The sequence below is a fragment of the Quercus lobata genome, chromosome 10 (genome assembly GCF_001633185.2).
Source record: "Quercus lobata isolate SW786 chromosome 10, ValleyOak3.0 Primary Assembly, whole genome shotgun sequence".
NCBI classification, from domain to species: domain Eukaryota; kingdom Viridiplantae; phylum Streptophyta; class Magnoliopsida; order Fagales; family Fagaceae; genus Quercus; species Quercus lobata.
In genome coordinates this window covers 20,685,350-20,698,742 of record NC_044913.1, presented here as the reverse complement: position 1 = coordinate 20,698,742, position 13,393 = coordinate 20,685,350, and the positions used below count along the sequence as shown (strand labels likewise).

The following is a 13,393-nucleotide window of genomic DNA, read 5'->3' as shown; positions in this document are numbered from 1 at the left end:
TATAATTGAAATCATGGGTTGAAGGCACAATTTTAAATTTGAAATTGTGTTGAAATTTGTCTTCAACACATGATTTCAGTTCAAACTTATCTGTGTGTGCAGATGTGTGCGCAAAATAATGTGCGTAATTAACACAGTCATTTTCAAATTACTAAAATTTTGGTATACTAAAGGGCTGCCAACATTCAACTTCCAAAAACAATCGCCAAAGCAAATATTTTCTATTTTGCACCAACTGGTGTGAGTGCTCTAAGTATGGTTCGGTTTTTATGGAATCTAGAAAGGAAGAAACCGAATCTTTGATACTTTTGAACTTTCACCTCCTAGTTATTCATAATTTCATATAGCATTCAGGTGGGCTTCAAATATTAAAGATTGATCTAGTTAAGGCTTTATGAATTTTAATTATTCCAATTTAGCATCATTGTTGAGATTGTGTAGCTATATATGCATAAATATGTACTTACATGTATGTATTTGTATGTATGTTTCTTTTTCTTCTAAACTCTGTATATTATTGTTTCGTCCTAATGCATAGACTAGCTAATAAGTTCAATAATAAAATGAAAGCCTTTGGTTTTTATTGACTTCTTTTAGGTTAGTCGGGAGATGAAAAAGTGGGAGAATAGAAAATAGGGAGGAGATGGAAATGTGAGGAGATAGAAGAGATTTTAGTTCTCTCCATGTGTTTGGTTTGAGGAGTGGAAAAGTGGAGAGATGGATTTTTTTTTTTTTTTTTTTTTTTTTTAGTTGAGTAGAAAAGTGAGAATGTGAGAGGATGAAAAATGTAGTTTACATTAATTTCCTATTATGCCCATTTTACATAAAGACAAAACTTAGGTACATTATCTTAAATGTTGTTTCTTAGGTTCCCTTTTTAAGATTCAGCTAAGTGACTATTTAACTAAAAAATACATACTCATCCCATGAGAAAAAAATCCACACGACATAATCTTAAAAGAGGAATCTAAGAAACAATACCTAAATACTGTACCTAAGTCTTGCTCTTTACATAATATATAAAAAATAATTTTTATACTCATTAAGTAATAAAAATATTACTTATAGTGTTGGTTTGGATAGCGTTTGTGTTTTCCCATGGCTAGCATTTGGCCTTTTTGTGTGGGTCCCATGCATTGTTCACGGGACCCACAAGTATTTATTTTAGCAAATTTTTCTTTAAGACTGAGTCTCACGGCACTATTCACACATTTGAAAATTATTTTACTATAGTGTTTTCAGTTTTCAACAAAAAGCGGTATCCAAACAGACCCATAATCCTTTTCCAAAAAAAATTACTTATAATCAATTAAAATGAATAAAATAATATTTTATAACAATTTACACATCATAAATATTATATTATATTACTTTTACCTGTTATTATATATTTTTTGTGGAATGTTGTGGAATTTTTTAAAAAAGGGGTAGAAATGTAAAAGTATGGGTTGAAGCAACATTCTATAAAAACAAAATCAACCCATTGCAAACATTTTGGTGGCCGGATTTAGGGAGAAACCACCTTGGCCCCACTAGTTTTTCCTCCTATAATCTTTCCAACCAAACACAAAAAAAAAAAAAAAAATCATCTTTTCTCTTCTTTTCTCTCCTCCTTTTCTAGACCCTAAAATCACCCCCAACCAAACAAAGCCTTAATATTGCCACATAAGCTTTTGAAAGTCTACATATTTATTACCATAGTTGTCGGTATCATATGATTCGTATTGTATCTTGTACAAAAAGTTTCATATTGTAATGACGTATCAGAAGTGCTCATAAATCGTATGATATAGTAGTGCGTATCTTATGAATCGTATCATATCATACGATACATAGACATATACTTTAAAATGAGTTTATTTTTTGGTCAAAATATGTGTTTTTATTTGAATCCAAAAAATTGTTAGACTTGATTTTAACATAAAATTATTAAGTTACTTAATTGAGCCTAATAAAATAACATGTCCACAAGTATTTTTTTTTTCTACAAAATTTGGGCTACACACTTGACACTTCACTTTCATATTTGCAAATTTTTTTCCATACTATGAATAAGGTATTAAATGACAATATAATTATTTTTTATTTTTTATTGTTATAAGTCTAAGAAGATAGAATGCCACGAAGAAATATGCAAAATAAAATATTAAAATAAAAGAATAAGAAGAAATAGTAAATGTTGATGATGAAGAAGAAAATTTCAATGAAGAAATAAATTTGCAAGATGGTAAACATGAGGATAACATTGACTTAGATGGATTTGATGAGACAAGATAATGAAAATAAATTATTATTTTGAGTCAATTTTCATGTATTAATGTATTATCACTTATAAGTTTAATAAATTTGAATGTGAATCTTATAAAAACATGTTAATTTGATTTATTTAGTTATCTTGTTAAATATTATTATGTGATGATTAAATTAGTTATTTGTTAATAGATTTTAAATTTATAATGAGTATGTCATATATATATAAATATTATTAAGTATTTATGTATTTTATAATACATGACACATACAATACATGATTAAAAAAAAAAAATCGGATTTACATTTTGATAATTATTGTTATATGTATTATTTTAAATTTTGTTTGCAGGGTTACAAATACAATTTAATAAAATGTCAATTCATTTGATTTGAAAGAGGAGGAAAATAAAAAAGTGCCAACCAAATATAAACCAGGAGCCTTGGTTAGGTACACATGAAGTCCTGTACCTATCAGATCAAAGTTGATGGAAAAAGTTGACAGCAACTATTCCATTACCACGACTCAATTCCTTAATCAATCACTTTTGAATTTACAACAATATCACATTCATATCCACTGTCCCCCACTCTCTCCTTTTATACATATATAGATACTTCCAAGTTCCAACACTAAATTCGCAAACCATTGATCAGCTCTCTGTTCTCAAAGGAGAAACTGCCTGAGAGAGAGTGGAAATGGGGTGGGCCATAGCTGTACAAGGCGGCGCTGGGGACATCCCTGTCACACTAGCCGCAGAGCGACGCGAGCCATGTGAAGCAGCGATGCGACACTGCCTAAAGATCGGCGTGGATGCTCTCAAAGCCCAAAAGTCTCCCCTCGACGTTGTCGAACTTGTGGTACGTAAACCAAATGTCTCTCTCTCTCTATATATATATTATTAATATTACCTTTCTTCATATAATTCTAATACATCGTTGTAAACTTGTACATGTGTTGTCTTGTTTTATCTACTTTTTTTTTTTTTTTTTAATATGTTGATTCATATGGTTCTGTTGTTGAGGAATTAATATTTAATATTTTGCGTAGTCTTATAGGTTTTGTTGGAAATTTAACTTATAGATGTTTGTTAGTCCTAATTGGCTAGCCACAAGTTATAAGATTTAATTTTATATTAGGCCTAATTAATTCCTAATGGTCCTTTATTATCATCTTTAAGAAATTGCTTCCAAAATGCTCAGTGGAGCATCAAATTCTCAGCACATTGAGGCTGCGAGACTAATTCTACTACAGGCTACAGCTTACAACAATGAGAATAATGAAACTGTTCTATGATCAGTTTTAGTATTAGATAATAGAAGAAAATGTGCAGCTTAGGTGGAGGGCGAAGAAGGCCCCCTTTCCGGGGGGTCCGAAACGTTGAAGCCAGAATCGCTAGTAATTGCCGGTCAGCCATATGGCTGTGAATTCGTTCCGGGCCTTGTACACATCGCTTGTTGGATCTTTGAATAGGAAAAAAAAAGTGAATCCGCAGGATCCCAAATGAATTGGCTTATTAGAAAAGAGCCTTGTTCTTTGGAAGATCTAACTCTTGTTTGGCACTGCATGATAGTAACCTTGTATATAAAAAGGAAAAAAAAAGGGTAAAGTAACGTTTTTGATTAACACTTTCATCTCACATTTAAAGCAAATAAGTTTAGCAGCAATTAAATTTAACCAATTGGTATTCGTTTGATATTAGCTTATTAGGTTTAAAGTATATTTGTACTTGAAAAAAGTGAGCTTTTAAAAAGCTGTTCATATGCAAAATAAGCTAAAAACTAAATGGAAAAACCTGTGACAAATGGACATGGTTGGAAGCAGTGAATCTCTGGCTAAATTATGGTCCTTGGTATTTTCTTTTTAGTTGAAGGATCTTAAACTTTGTTCTTGATTTAATTCACTTTCTGATGCTACCGTTGATGATTTTGCCATATACAGGTTCGTGAACTAGAGAACAATCCTCACTTTAATGCGGGTAGGGGATCTGTCTTAACTAGAGAAGGCACAGTTGAAATGGAAGCTTCTATTATGGATGGCAACACTAAAAGATGTGGAGCTGTTTCTGGGCTTACTACTGTAGTTAATCCCATATCGTTGGCACGACTTGTCATGGAGAAAACTCCTCATATATATCTTGCCTTTGATGGAGCAGAAAGATTTGCAAGGGAGCAAGTGAGTGAAAATCTTACTATGCACTTTTGCTAGCCTTGAGCTTATTTCTATTGAATGCTTAATTTTCTGTTTCCAATTGGAAGTCAAATCACATGATTTTTCTTTTTCAGATATATTTATGCCATCCATGTCACTTTTATGATTTTTATTATCCAGAAAATTAATAATTTTTTGATGGCAAAAGGATAGCACTTCCAAAAATTTAGAGTCTTCAGTTGTAATGTGGACAAGGTTTGCTGCCAAGAGTTCAGCATCTCTATTCTGTTCTTGGTCACATTATTAGAATTGCAACAATGATGTGATGTGGACGAGGTTTAATTGAGTCTCTTGTTTCCAGTCATTCTATTTCGTTGCTGTGCGGTCATTACAATGGACATCCTTCAATCTTTTCAAAACTTGAATTTAATGAATGTAAAAAAAAAAAAAAACTTGTGGTTTTTTTGTCTTGATTGGAACAGAGCAAGTGATATATAGGAATTATTTTTGGTTCATTGATGCTTTCACTATGCTCACTCTCTAGTTGTAATAATGATGATGATGATGATGATTAAGTGTTGTTGTTACTTATCCATACATACATGTATGTATTCTAGTTGTTATGATCACTATTATTTTAATTGAATTTACCTAGATGTGTGATTTATCTTCATCAAATTTTCTTGTGACTGTTAATTCTTAAATTGTCTGGAATATTGAAACTGTAGATTCAAGCCATTATAACTCCAGAAAGTATATTTTTGTTGTTGTTAGAATCATTATTATTTGAACTGCCTTTACCTATATGTGTGGGTTATTTTCATCAACTTTTCTCTTAACTTTGACTTATTAAATTGTCCAGGGTGTTGAAACTGTAGATTCAAGCCATTTTATAACTCAAGCAAACATTGAGAGGCTAAAGCAGGTACAAGAAGCCAATAGAGTTCAGGTATTTTCTTTTATCTCTCTTTTTTTGGGAAACTAGATGATACCAATGCTTAATTTGCTCTTTGAGTTGATCTTGGCTTGTGAAATTGTGTTTCCTCATTACTTACAAGGTGCATTTCACTACCATTTTGGTTTCCCAACTGCTAGCAATTCCTTTGTCTTGGCTACAACCTAAAGCTCTTTAGAAATTTTCAGTACATTGGGCAAGCTAACAAATTATTTGAAGTGAGGGATTGCTCAACTTTCTAATGTTTGCATGTGTAAAAACTGTTTTTTCAACCATCAGTGTGCTGTGAAAGTTTTATTGACTTTCAGCTGGTAACTTCTTCTGTAAATCTGCAGATTGATTATACAAAACCAATTCAAAAAGATGAGAAGAAAGAAACACCAACAGCTGATGGTGATAGCCAAATTGGGACAGTTGGATGTGTGGCTGTTGATAGTCATGGGAATTTAGCTTCTGCAACTTCTACTGGTGGATTTGTGAACAAGATGGTTGGTCGGATTGGGGACACGCCTATCATTGGGGCAGGGACATATGCCAACAATCTCTGTGCGGTTTCGGCTACAGGAAAAGGTGAAGCAGTAATGCGTGCCACTGTTGCAAGAGATGTGGCTGCTCTTATGGAATTCAAAGGTCTTTCTCTAAAGGAGGCTGCAGCTTATGTTATAGAGGAGTCTGTTCCAAGAGGCACTGCTGGCTTGGTAGCTGTCTCAGCCAAAGGAGAAGTTACAATGGCTTTGAATACAACAGGCATGTATCGAGCTTGTGCTACTGAAGATGGATATTCAGAGATTGGAATATGGCCTTCTGTGCAAAACTGAGTGCTTTTGGTGAGTTTCAGTTACTTGAGTCCGGCAGGAAATTGCTTCAGATGACTCACACTTAGTATTTGGCAAATGACTAGTATATCTTATTGTATTGTCCAAAATAAAAAGGATAATTATTGTTATGTGGTCGGACCAACAAGTAGGATGAACTTTTCTATAGAATTAACATCATCGAACCAAATTTACCAACTTTACTATGCTTGTACCACTAGTGTATATGTGGATCTCGAATTGAACAATCAAGATGTTCTCTTTGTCTGAGTAACTACTGTGAAGTAATCTAAGAAATTTTCTTCGTACTATTTGATCTTGAATTGCACAATTAAAAAATCGTTCATAGATGAACCCAAGGGGCTTTTTCAATCAAATAGTTAAAAAATATAAACCCTGGACATCAGTTTAAATTTAGCTTCTCTTTGACATTTAGCAGGTCTTAAGATCAATTTTTCCTACGGTGACAAATGCATAGTGAAGATATTATTTTTTGTACAAAGTTTGGATCCAAACTGGTTTGGAGCTATCTTTTCCAACCTATATTATATGATTATTTATAAGACTATTTATGTTGATTATTTAAATAAGTCACATGACTAATACTACAAATAGATGGTTTCTTCAATTGTCACATAGTAGATTGAAGAAAGACCTCCCAAGAAGTAATAGACGTAATTGGATAGTTGATCTCTACTAGTTTGAAGGTTTTTGGTTCCCTTTATGACTTTTGGAAGGACTCTTGTTAGCTCAAGACTATTTCAGGCCTCAGCCCAACGATGTGATTCTGAGTAGCTTCTAAAATCTGGCACAACTTGACTTAAGGCTTTGAGTTTTGCCATTTTGACAAGATCTTCTTTTGATGAGTCTACAAGCCCTTTACTCTCTACATTGTCACATGACTATGTACCCTTCTTGGAGTTGGAAATTTGGTCAAACCTTCTGTTAGGGTCATATTTTATATGTAATTGGTTAATTCTTTGTCAAAACGCACTTTACTTGTAAATTGGATAAATCTAAGTTGGGTTTGATTTACAACAAGTGGTTGTATTAAAGACATGAAGATTGATCCAAGAAACAAGTGAAAAAAAGTTGTTTTACTAATGACATAGGGTTTTGTAACCAAATACTTCCTGATCTTCATTGTTGATGAAGTGGAGAATTTTGCAACTAACAACATCATTCAAGTTACTGGAGTTAGTCACGTACTGAGATCCGTGCAAAAAGTTAGTCATAGAGTGGAGATTTGTGCATCAAGGGAAAGAATGCTACTACAAGATCAAGTCTAATTGGGTATGGGAGCAAGGGTTCAACTGTAGGTTGGTATTTCAGGATAGACTAGGGTAGTGATAAGATTTCTTATACTTGTAACCACTTAATTATTGATTAGTAGATTATTAAAAGTGGTGATCTTAAATTCACTTGGTGGAGATTTTTGCCTTGTGAGAGGTTTTTCCCATTTGTCAACAAATCACCATGTAAATTTAATTTCCGGTGCATTTAGTTTAATTGGTGATTTGTTGGTGTCTCCAAGATTTGCATGCAATTGAACCTAATTAATCAACTTGAGTAATTAAATTAATTAACTGGGGTTAAGCTATCTTAACCCAACACCCCCATATTAAATTTCAATCTAAATATTACACTTGTGGTTACACATATTTCTTACACTTCCTTACCCAAACCTATAATAAATTCTGGTTGTAAAATTATTTACTTATGTAGGGATCCAAAGGCTATGATGGTGTCTCTATGGCATTTTTCTCAAATCATGGAAGATCATGATTTGAAGGATGCATTTGAGTTGTTTTGCAAAGGAGTATCTATGGGTGGACCATATTGGAATCATGTATTAGGGTGCTGGAGAACAAGTTTAGAATCATCTAAAAGGATATTGTTTACAAAGTACAAAGATCTAAAGAAGGAGACTATATACTATGTAAAGAAAATGGCTGAGTTCATCGGTTACCCATTCCTCCTTAAAGGAAGAAGTTAATGGCGTGGTGCAAAATATTATAAACCTGTGTAGGTTTGAGAATTTGTCTAGTTTGGAATTAAGTTGGGGACTAGAAGGATTATCTTACACTTGAAATGGCAACACAACTCGATCAAATAACCAAACAAAAGCTAAATAGTTCTGGTTTGACTTGGCATGTCTCATCTATCGCATGAGGGGGGAATCAGCACTCTTTTCATACCTTGTATATTTCATTCTCAAAATTGTTGAGTATGGAAACTAAATAAAGTGTGGCATTAGCAGCAGTACAATCGTTTGAGAGTTACGGGGAATCTACACTTTTTTTTTTTCAATTGAAAAATGAGTTGTCCAAGCCTTTAAAATGGCACCTAAGTTAAAAAATAAAGATCAGAAATCTATTATCAATAAAATTTTACTCAATTAACTTTCTCTTGTCTGGTGGATTGCACCGTTTTTCATTATACATTCAAGGAAGCTGTGGGGGAGTTATGTAACCGACATCTTGACATGCATGGGCCGTGGACCATAGGCCCACGGAGGAAATGGCGAATAGGGAAAGAGCGGGTTTGGCCCAAAATGTATGAAAAGGAGGTTGAACCTGTACATGTGACAGGGCCATCACAAGAAGCCCCTTTCTCGTAGCCCAACGCTTGACAGACAAAATCATCAACCTCGGTGCTCATTAACCAAAAAAATTGCCGAGGCGCCGTTGAGGAACACTTGCAAGAATCACTACCAAGGAACCATAGGATAGGAGGTAGGCCTAAATTTAACAACATTCACTTCAGCATTAATTAGATGTTCCCATCTAATAGAAGATGCATTTATTACTAAATGATCATCTTGAATAGTGTCTTACCCTTAATAACCCTTCAACCATCGTATATCCTTGATGCAATGGTCATTTCACAAGTATATATGCTTGTAAAGTGTGAGGGGTAAAAATCGGGGTTCAAGTCTCCAAGAGGGAGTTTCACACACACATATATACTTAGATTAGGTTAAAGTAGAATTTTTACCTTGTATAAAAAAAAATAACCTCTCAATCTTCCCAATAGGAGAGAAAAAAGGACTGATGAGACAAGTATCTTTTGACCTTGTCACCATCCACTACTGAAGGAGGGAGAAACTAGCATAAATAGAACCCTTTGGGGTTTAGAAAATTAGGAGAGAAAGTATTGTGGGAATTGTAAGATAGATTCTTGTATTTGTCCGTGGTAATACTTATCCTTGGAGGCATAACATTTATATCAGTCTTAATCCAACTCTTTGTATTTATCAATCCTTAGTGTCTTTTTTTCCTTATATAACTCTCCCATTGTAAACTGTTCAACTGTATTTATTAAATTAATTGTGATGACCGAGGATTCGCGAGTTTACACACCACAGAATATTTGACCCACACAAAAGCCTTTGTGGATTTATGGGTTTTTATCTAGCTAGAACAATATGTAGCTTACAATTCCATCCTACATCAATTAATATTAGAGCCTTTTATTTTTCTCTTCTAATTGCTAACAAACAGGACTCTAGCATTTTGGTGACTAAGATTATGAAGAATTGAGTTCCTTAAAAGAAACTAATTACTTCAATCCTAATTTCGTTCTTTGATGGAATAATGTGCAAGTGAGATTTTACTACTTGGATTCTTGATTTGGAAGAGATTATTTTGAATATTGGAAGATGAATGTGTAAGAAATCTAGAATAGCGATAGAAAATAATATAACCCAGGGGGTTGGCCGAGTTGGTTGGGCTCTCGATCTCAAGGTGCTTGTACTGGGCTCGACTGGGTGTGCTCCCCAGTTCGAGTCCTGCTACTTGCACTTTGAAAAAAATTTCTTGGACCAGCGCTTTACCCCTTCATGGGTCCACCCGGTGTGAACAGTGATTAGTCTCTGGTTGAAAGCCTTGAGGAAACACTGTGCAAGAGCAAAAAAAAAAAAAAAAAAAAAATCATAGCTCCAACCATTGTTGTTCAACTGATGTTTAAAGAAAAGCCCAATGCAAAGTAATTAATTTATGGGAACTGCTTTTAGCTACATCGATATCTAGCATATTAAGTATTCAATTTTGTGCCAATGCAAGTGTGATTATCAGATTATGTAGGAAGAGTTAGTACATAATTAGACCCTGCCCCCTGGAACAACTTGAATCCATAAAGTTGAGATACTGACAAAATGTGGGAGGTTTCTTATTAGGCCGAAAGCACCTTTGTTAATTTTACTAACAAAATTTGAAACCTTTTCATTAGATTGTTATGACTTGTAAATTTTGGGATTTAAATTGTTAGGTTCATATATAGTATATAGATTAGCAAACAATATATGAATAACAAGTTAATTTTTGTGTGGTTTTAGAGTGAATTTCAAGTTTAAGACTAGTGTCCTAAATATCTCAAGAATAAAAAAGCTACTATAATCTTAACACATAGTTTGACACTTTTCGTTCGATCAAGACAATTTTGACATCAATCGAGAATTCTAGATCTTGATTCTCAATCAGGCTCAATAACTCGTCCAGAGTCTATAATCAATTACCTCCAATATTCATGAAAGATGGAGGCTGACTGATGTGAAATGGAACTGACCTTGGTGGAGGCACAAATAATCAAAGATTATTTTATTGCAGACTTACTTTTGTTTATATCTTACCTTCTAGAAGGATTTTTCTATGTATTTTATTTTTCGTTTACTGGTATGGTGGTGGGGGATGTGGAATATTGTGGGAATCTCACAACATGTGAAACCATGAGAGGTATCTTTGGTTCGGATTCACATCCAGTGCAATAGCTAGGGTATTGCACGGGGTGCAATAGCTAGGGTATTGCACGGGGTGCAATACCTCAATTCTCAGCCATAGATTTAATCTAATGGCTTAAGCCTTTGACACCTCACCAATCCATGCTGGCAATCCGTGTGCTCACTTTTCTTTTCATTAGCTTCCCAAATTTCAATTTCAGTAAAACACGCTCTCCTCTCTCTCTCTCCCACTTCAACCGGTGTCTCTCTTGCCTCCACCACTCTCTCAACACCTCCACGCTTCCCTCAACCTCATCGTCACCGCTGCCAGCATACTCAACTCAGACCCATCAGCAAAATCGAAAAATGAACTCACCATTTGAAGTCAAACCCCCACGCCTCGTAGAGCGCTTTTTAGACCCAGATCAGAGAGCAAGGTTGGGGTTTGGAGAGAATCGGGTGTAGAGAAGTTGATGAAGCTCTCTCTTCACGGCACAGCCACTAGTCCGGATCTCCGGTTCAGACGATACTAGCCTCTTTCTCATCGGAAATCCCTCAAATCACCGCTTCCTACATCGGAAATCCCTAAGCTTCTCTCTCTCCTCATCATCTCTCTTCTCTCTTGTTCCTTTGTACTAGCTCCTCACCTCTTCTTCAACTCTGTTTCCACTTTCTCTCTACTCTGTAAGCTTTTCTCTCTCATGGGTTCCCTTATTTTCCTTTGGTTTGTTCTTGTTTTTCTCTGTTTTATTTGAGTCTTGACGTGTATTTGTGGCTTTTGTAGATTCATTTGGAGACCCCTTTGCTGATATGGGTGCAAATACTCCCGTGTTCTTCAGTCTCTAATGGTTAGTACTACTATCATTTTTTTTTTTTTTTTAATTTCCCAATCTGGAATTAAGTTTATCAAACAGTATTGATGTACTGGAAAGGAGTTGACCATGTGATTATAAAACCCTCATAATATCTCCTTTTGGTAGGTGAGAACAATTAATTTTAATCTTAAATGGCTGTATGTTGGCTGTGTGTTTAACTGTTTAAGGTTTGGTGAATTTAATTTGGGATTTGGGACCCCCCCCCCCGGCATACCCCACCTCTTTAGCCCTCTGCAACAGAGCAGGGGCTGATTTTTTTCTTTTGGATTGAGTTTGATCCAACAATATAATCATGGACTGTTATTAAAGTTTAGAAAGATACTAATTTTGTTGTTACTGTTCTGTAATACATGTATGGGTTTTAATTAGTGAATTTTCTTTTTGTTATTATGTATATGCAGGAACAATATGCTGTGATAGGAGCAATATTCGTTCTGATATTTGTGTTATGAAAGGGGATGTTAGAACACACTCTGCTTCCTCTTCAATCTTCCTTTACACCTCAAGAGACAAAAATGATTTCGTTAATTATGGTGATGAAAAGGGAGATGAGGTAATCCAGCATGAAAAGATCAGACCATATACACGAAAATGGGAAAAGGGTACTATGGACACCATTGATGAATTAGACCTTATTGCAAAGAAAGAGCATTCTGTTGTAAATCATCGTTGTGATGTCCGGCATGATGTTCTGGCTGTATTCCTATGCATGTGATGTGTGGCTTAGTTATAAACTTATAATTATATTTGTAATGTACAGTCAAGAAGCAAGAGGCACACCAAGTAGAACTTAATGAGTAGGTCATGCTATCTAAGGTTGTCGAAGAATTTGATCTTGAAGCATACAATTTGTGGGAATTATGATGATGGGAAGAGTTGTTTCTTGTTAACAAAGTGTATATTTCAACAAAACTATTGTCATATGGCCTTGTGGTCAAAGTGTACATTCTAATAAAACTTTGTTCATTTTTAGATCAAATTCGTTTCTTGTCTACTCTCTTGAATTAAATGTTGATTGTAAAATAGGCCAAGCATCCTTTGAAGACTCTTGATATGAATTTCTTGTTTTCAAAAGAATGAGTCGTGTAAACCTTTTAAAAAAAAAGAATAAAAGTCATGTAAACACTTTGATATAATTTGTGTTTTTGAGTCATCGTCAATACAAGTACTTGCTTCAAGCAAATTCATACATAAAAAACAATTCCATTTAGTCTAGATAAAAATTCAAAATGCATTAAGAAAGCTTATAACAGAAACAAAATTGTATACATTACATATATTCGTCAACACAAAATCAGCTACAACTTGAATGCAACAACTTGCTCAGCTATTCAATTTCGTAGCAACAACAGAAGTCTAAAACACAACACCATGTAGTTTGTTTCCATGGAACAAGTCCATTTCATACTTTTTTTTCCCCCTCTACACAAGATTTATGGCGATAAATACAAGATGTCCTCATTATTGTTGACAAAGCCGTCAGTTGATTCTTGGATTCCCCATAGCCAAAATTGGAAATGGAATTGGCCAATTGAAATTGATAGTCTTCTTGGTGCAGGAAGTGAAAAGAATCAACCTTTTAACTCTGTTCTTCACCTTAGCTAGAGCCTAGATCCTTCTCTTGTCAGC

The 13,393-nt window shown here is 34.4% G+C and overlaps 1 protein-coding gene and 1 long non-coding RNA gene across 2 annotated transcripts; both read left to right on the top strand.

The window, feature by feature from the left end:
* The first annotated feature begins 2,764 nt into the window (after nt 1-2,764).
* Nucleotides 2,765-6,442, top strand: LOC115964627 (isoaspartyl peptidase/L-asparaginase-like). The gene is made up of 4 exons (XM_031083897.1): nt 2,765-3,111; nt 4,193-4,426; nt 5,265-5,351; nt 5,693-6,442. The coding sequence occupies exons 1-4, from the start codon at nt 2,950-2,952 to the stop codon at nt 6,173-6,175; spliced, it is 966 nt and encodes a 321-aa protein (XP_030939757.1). The 5' UTR covers nt 2,765-2,949; the 3' UTR covers nt 6,176-6,442.
* Nucleotides 6,443-11,479: 5,037 nt separating this feature from the next.
* LOC115963019 lies at nt 11,480-12,620 on the top strand. The gene is made up of 3 exons (XR_004085665.1): nt 11,480-11,573; nt 11,674-11,737; nt 12,166-12,620. It is a non-coding gene; the product is annotated as an uncharacterized LOC115963019 (long non-coding RNA).
* Nucleotides 12,621-13,393: the final 773 nt, after the last annotated feature.

What these genes read in the sequence shown, in the direction of transcription:
- LOC115964627 (XM_031083897.1), top strand. Translation starts at nt 2,950, where the DNA reads ATGGGGTGGGCCATAGCTGTACAAGGCGGCGCTGGGGACATCCCTGTC. An exon ending in AAAGATTTGCAAGGGAGCAA is followed by an intron (nt 4,427 to 5,264) that starts GTGAGTGAAAAT and finishes TAAATTGTCCAG; the next exon opens with GGTGTTGAAACTGTAGATTC. An exon ending in AAGAAGCCAATAGAGTTCAG is followed by an intron (nt 5,352 to 5,692) that starts GTATTTTCTTTT and finishes GTAAATCTGCAG; the next exon opens with ATTGATTATACAAAACCAAT.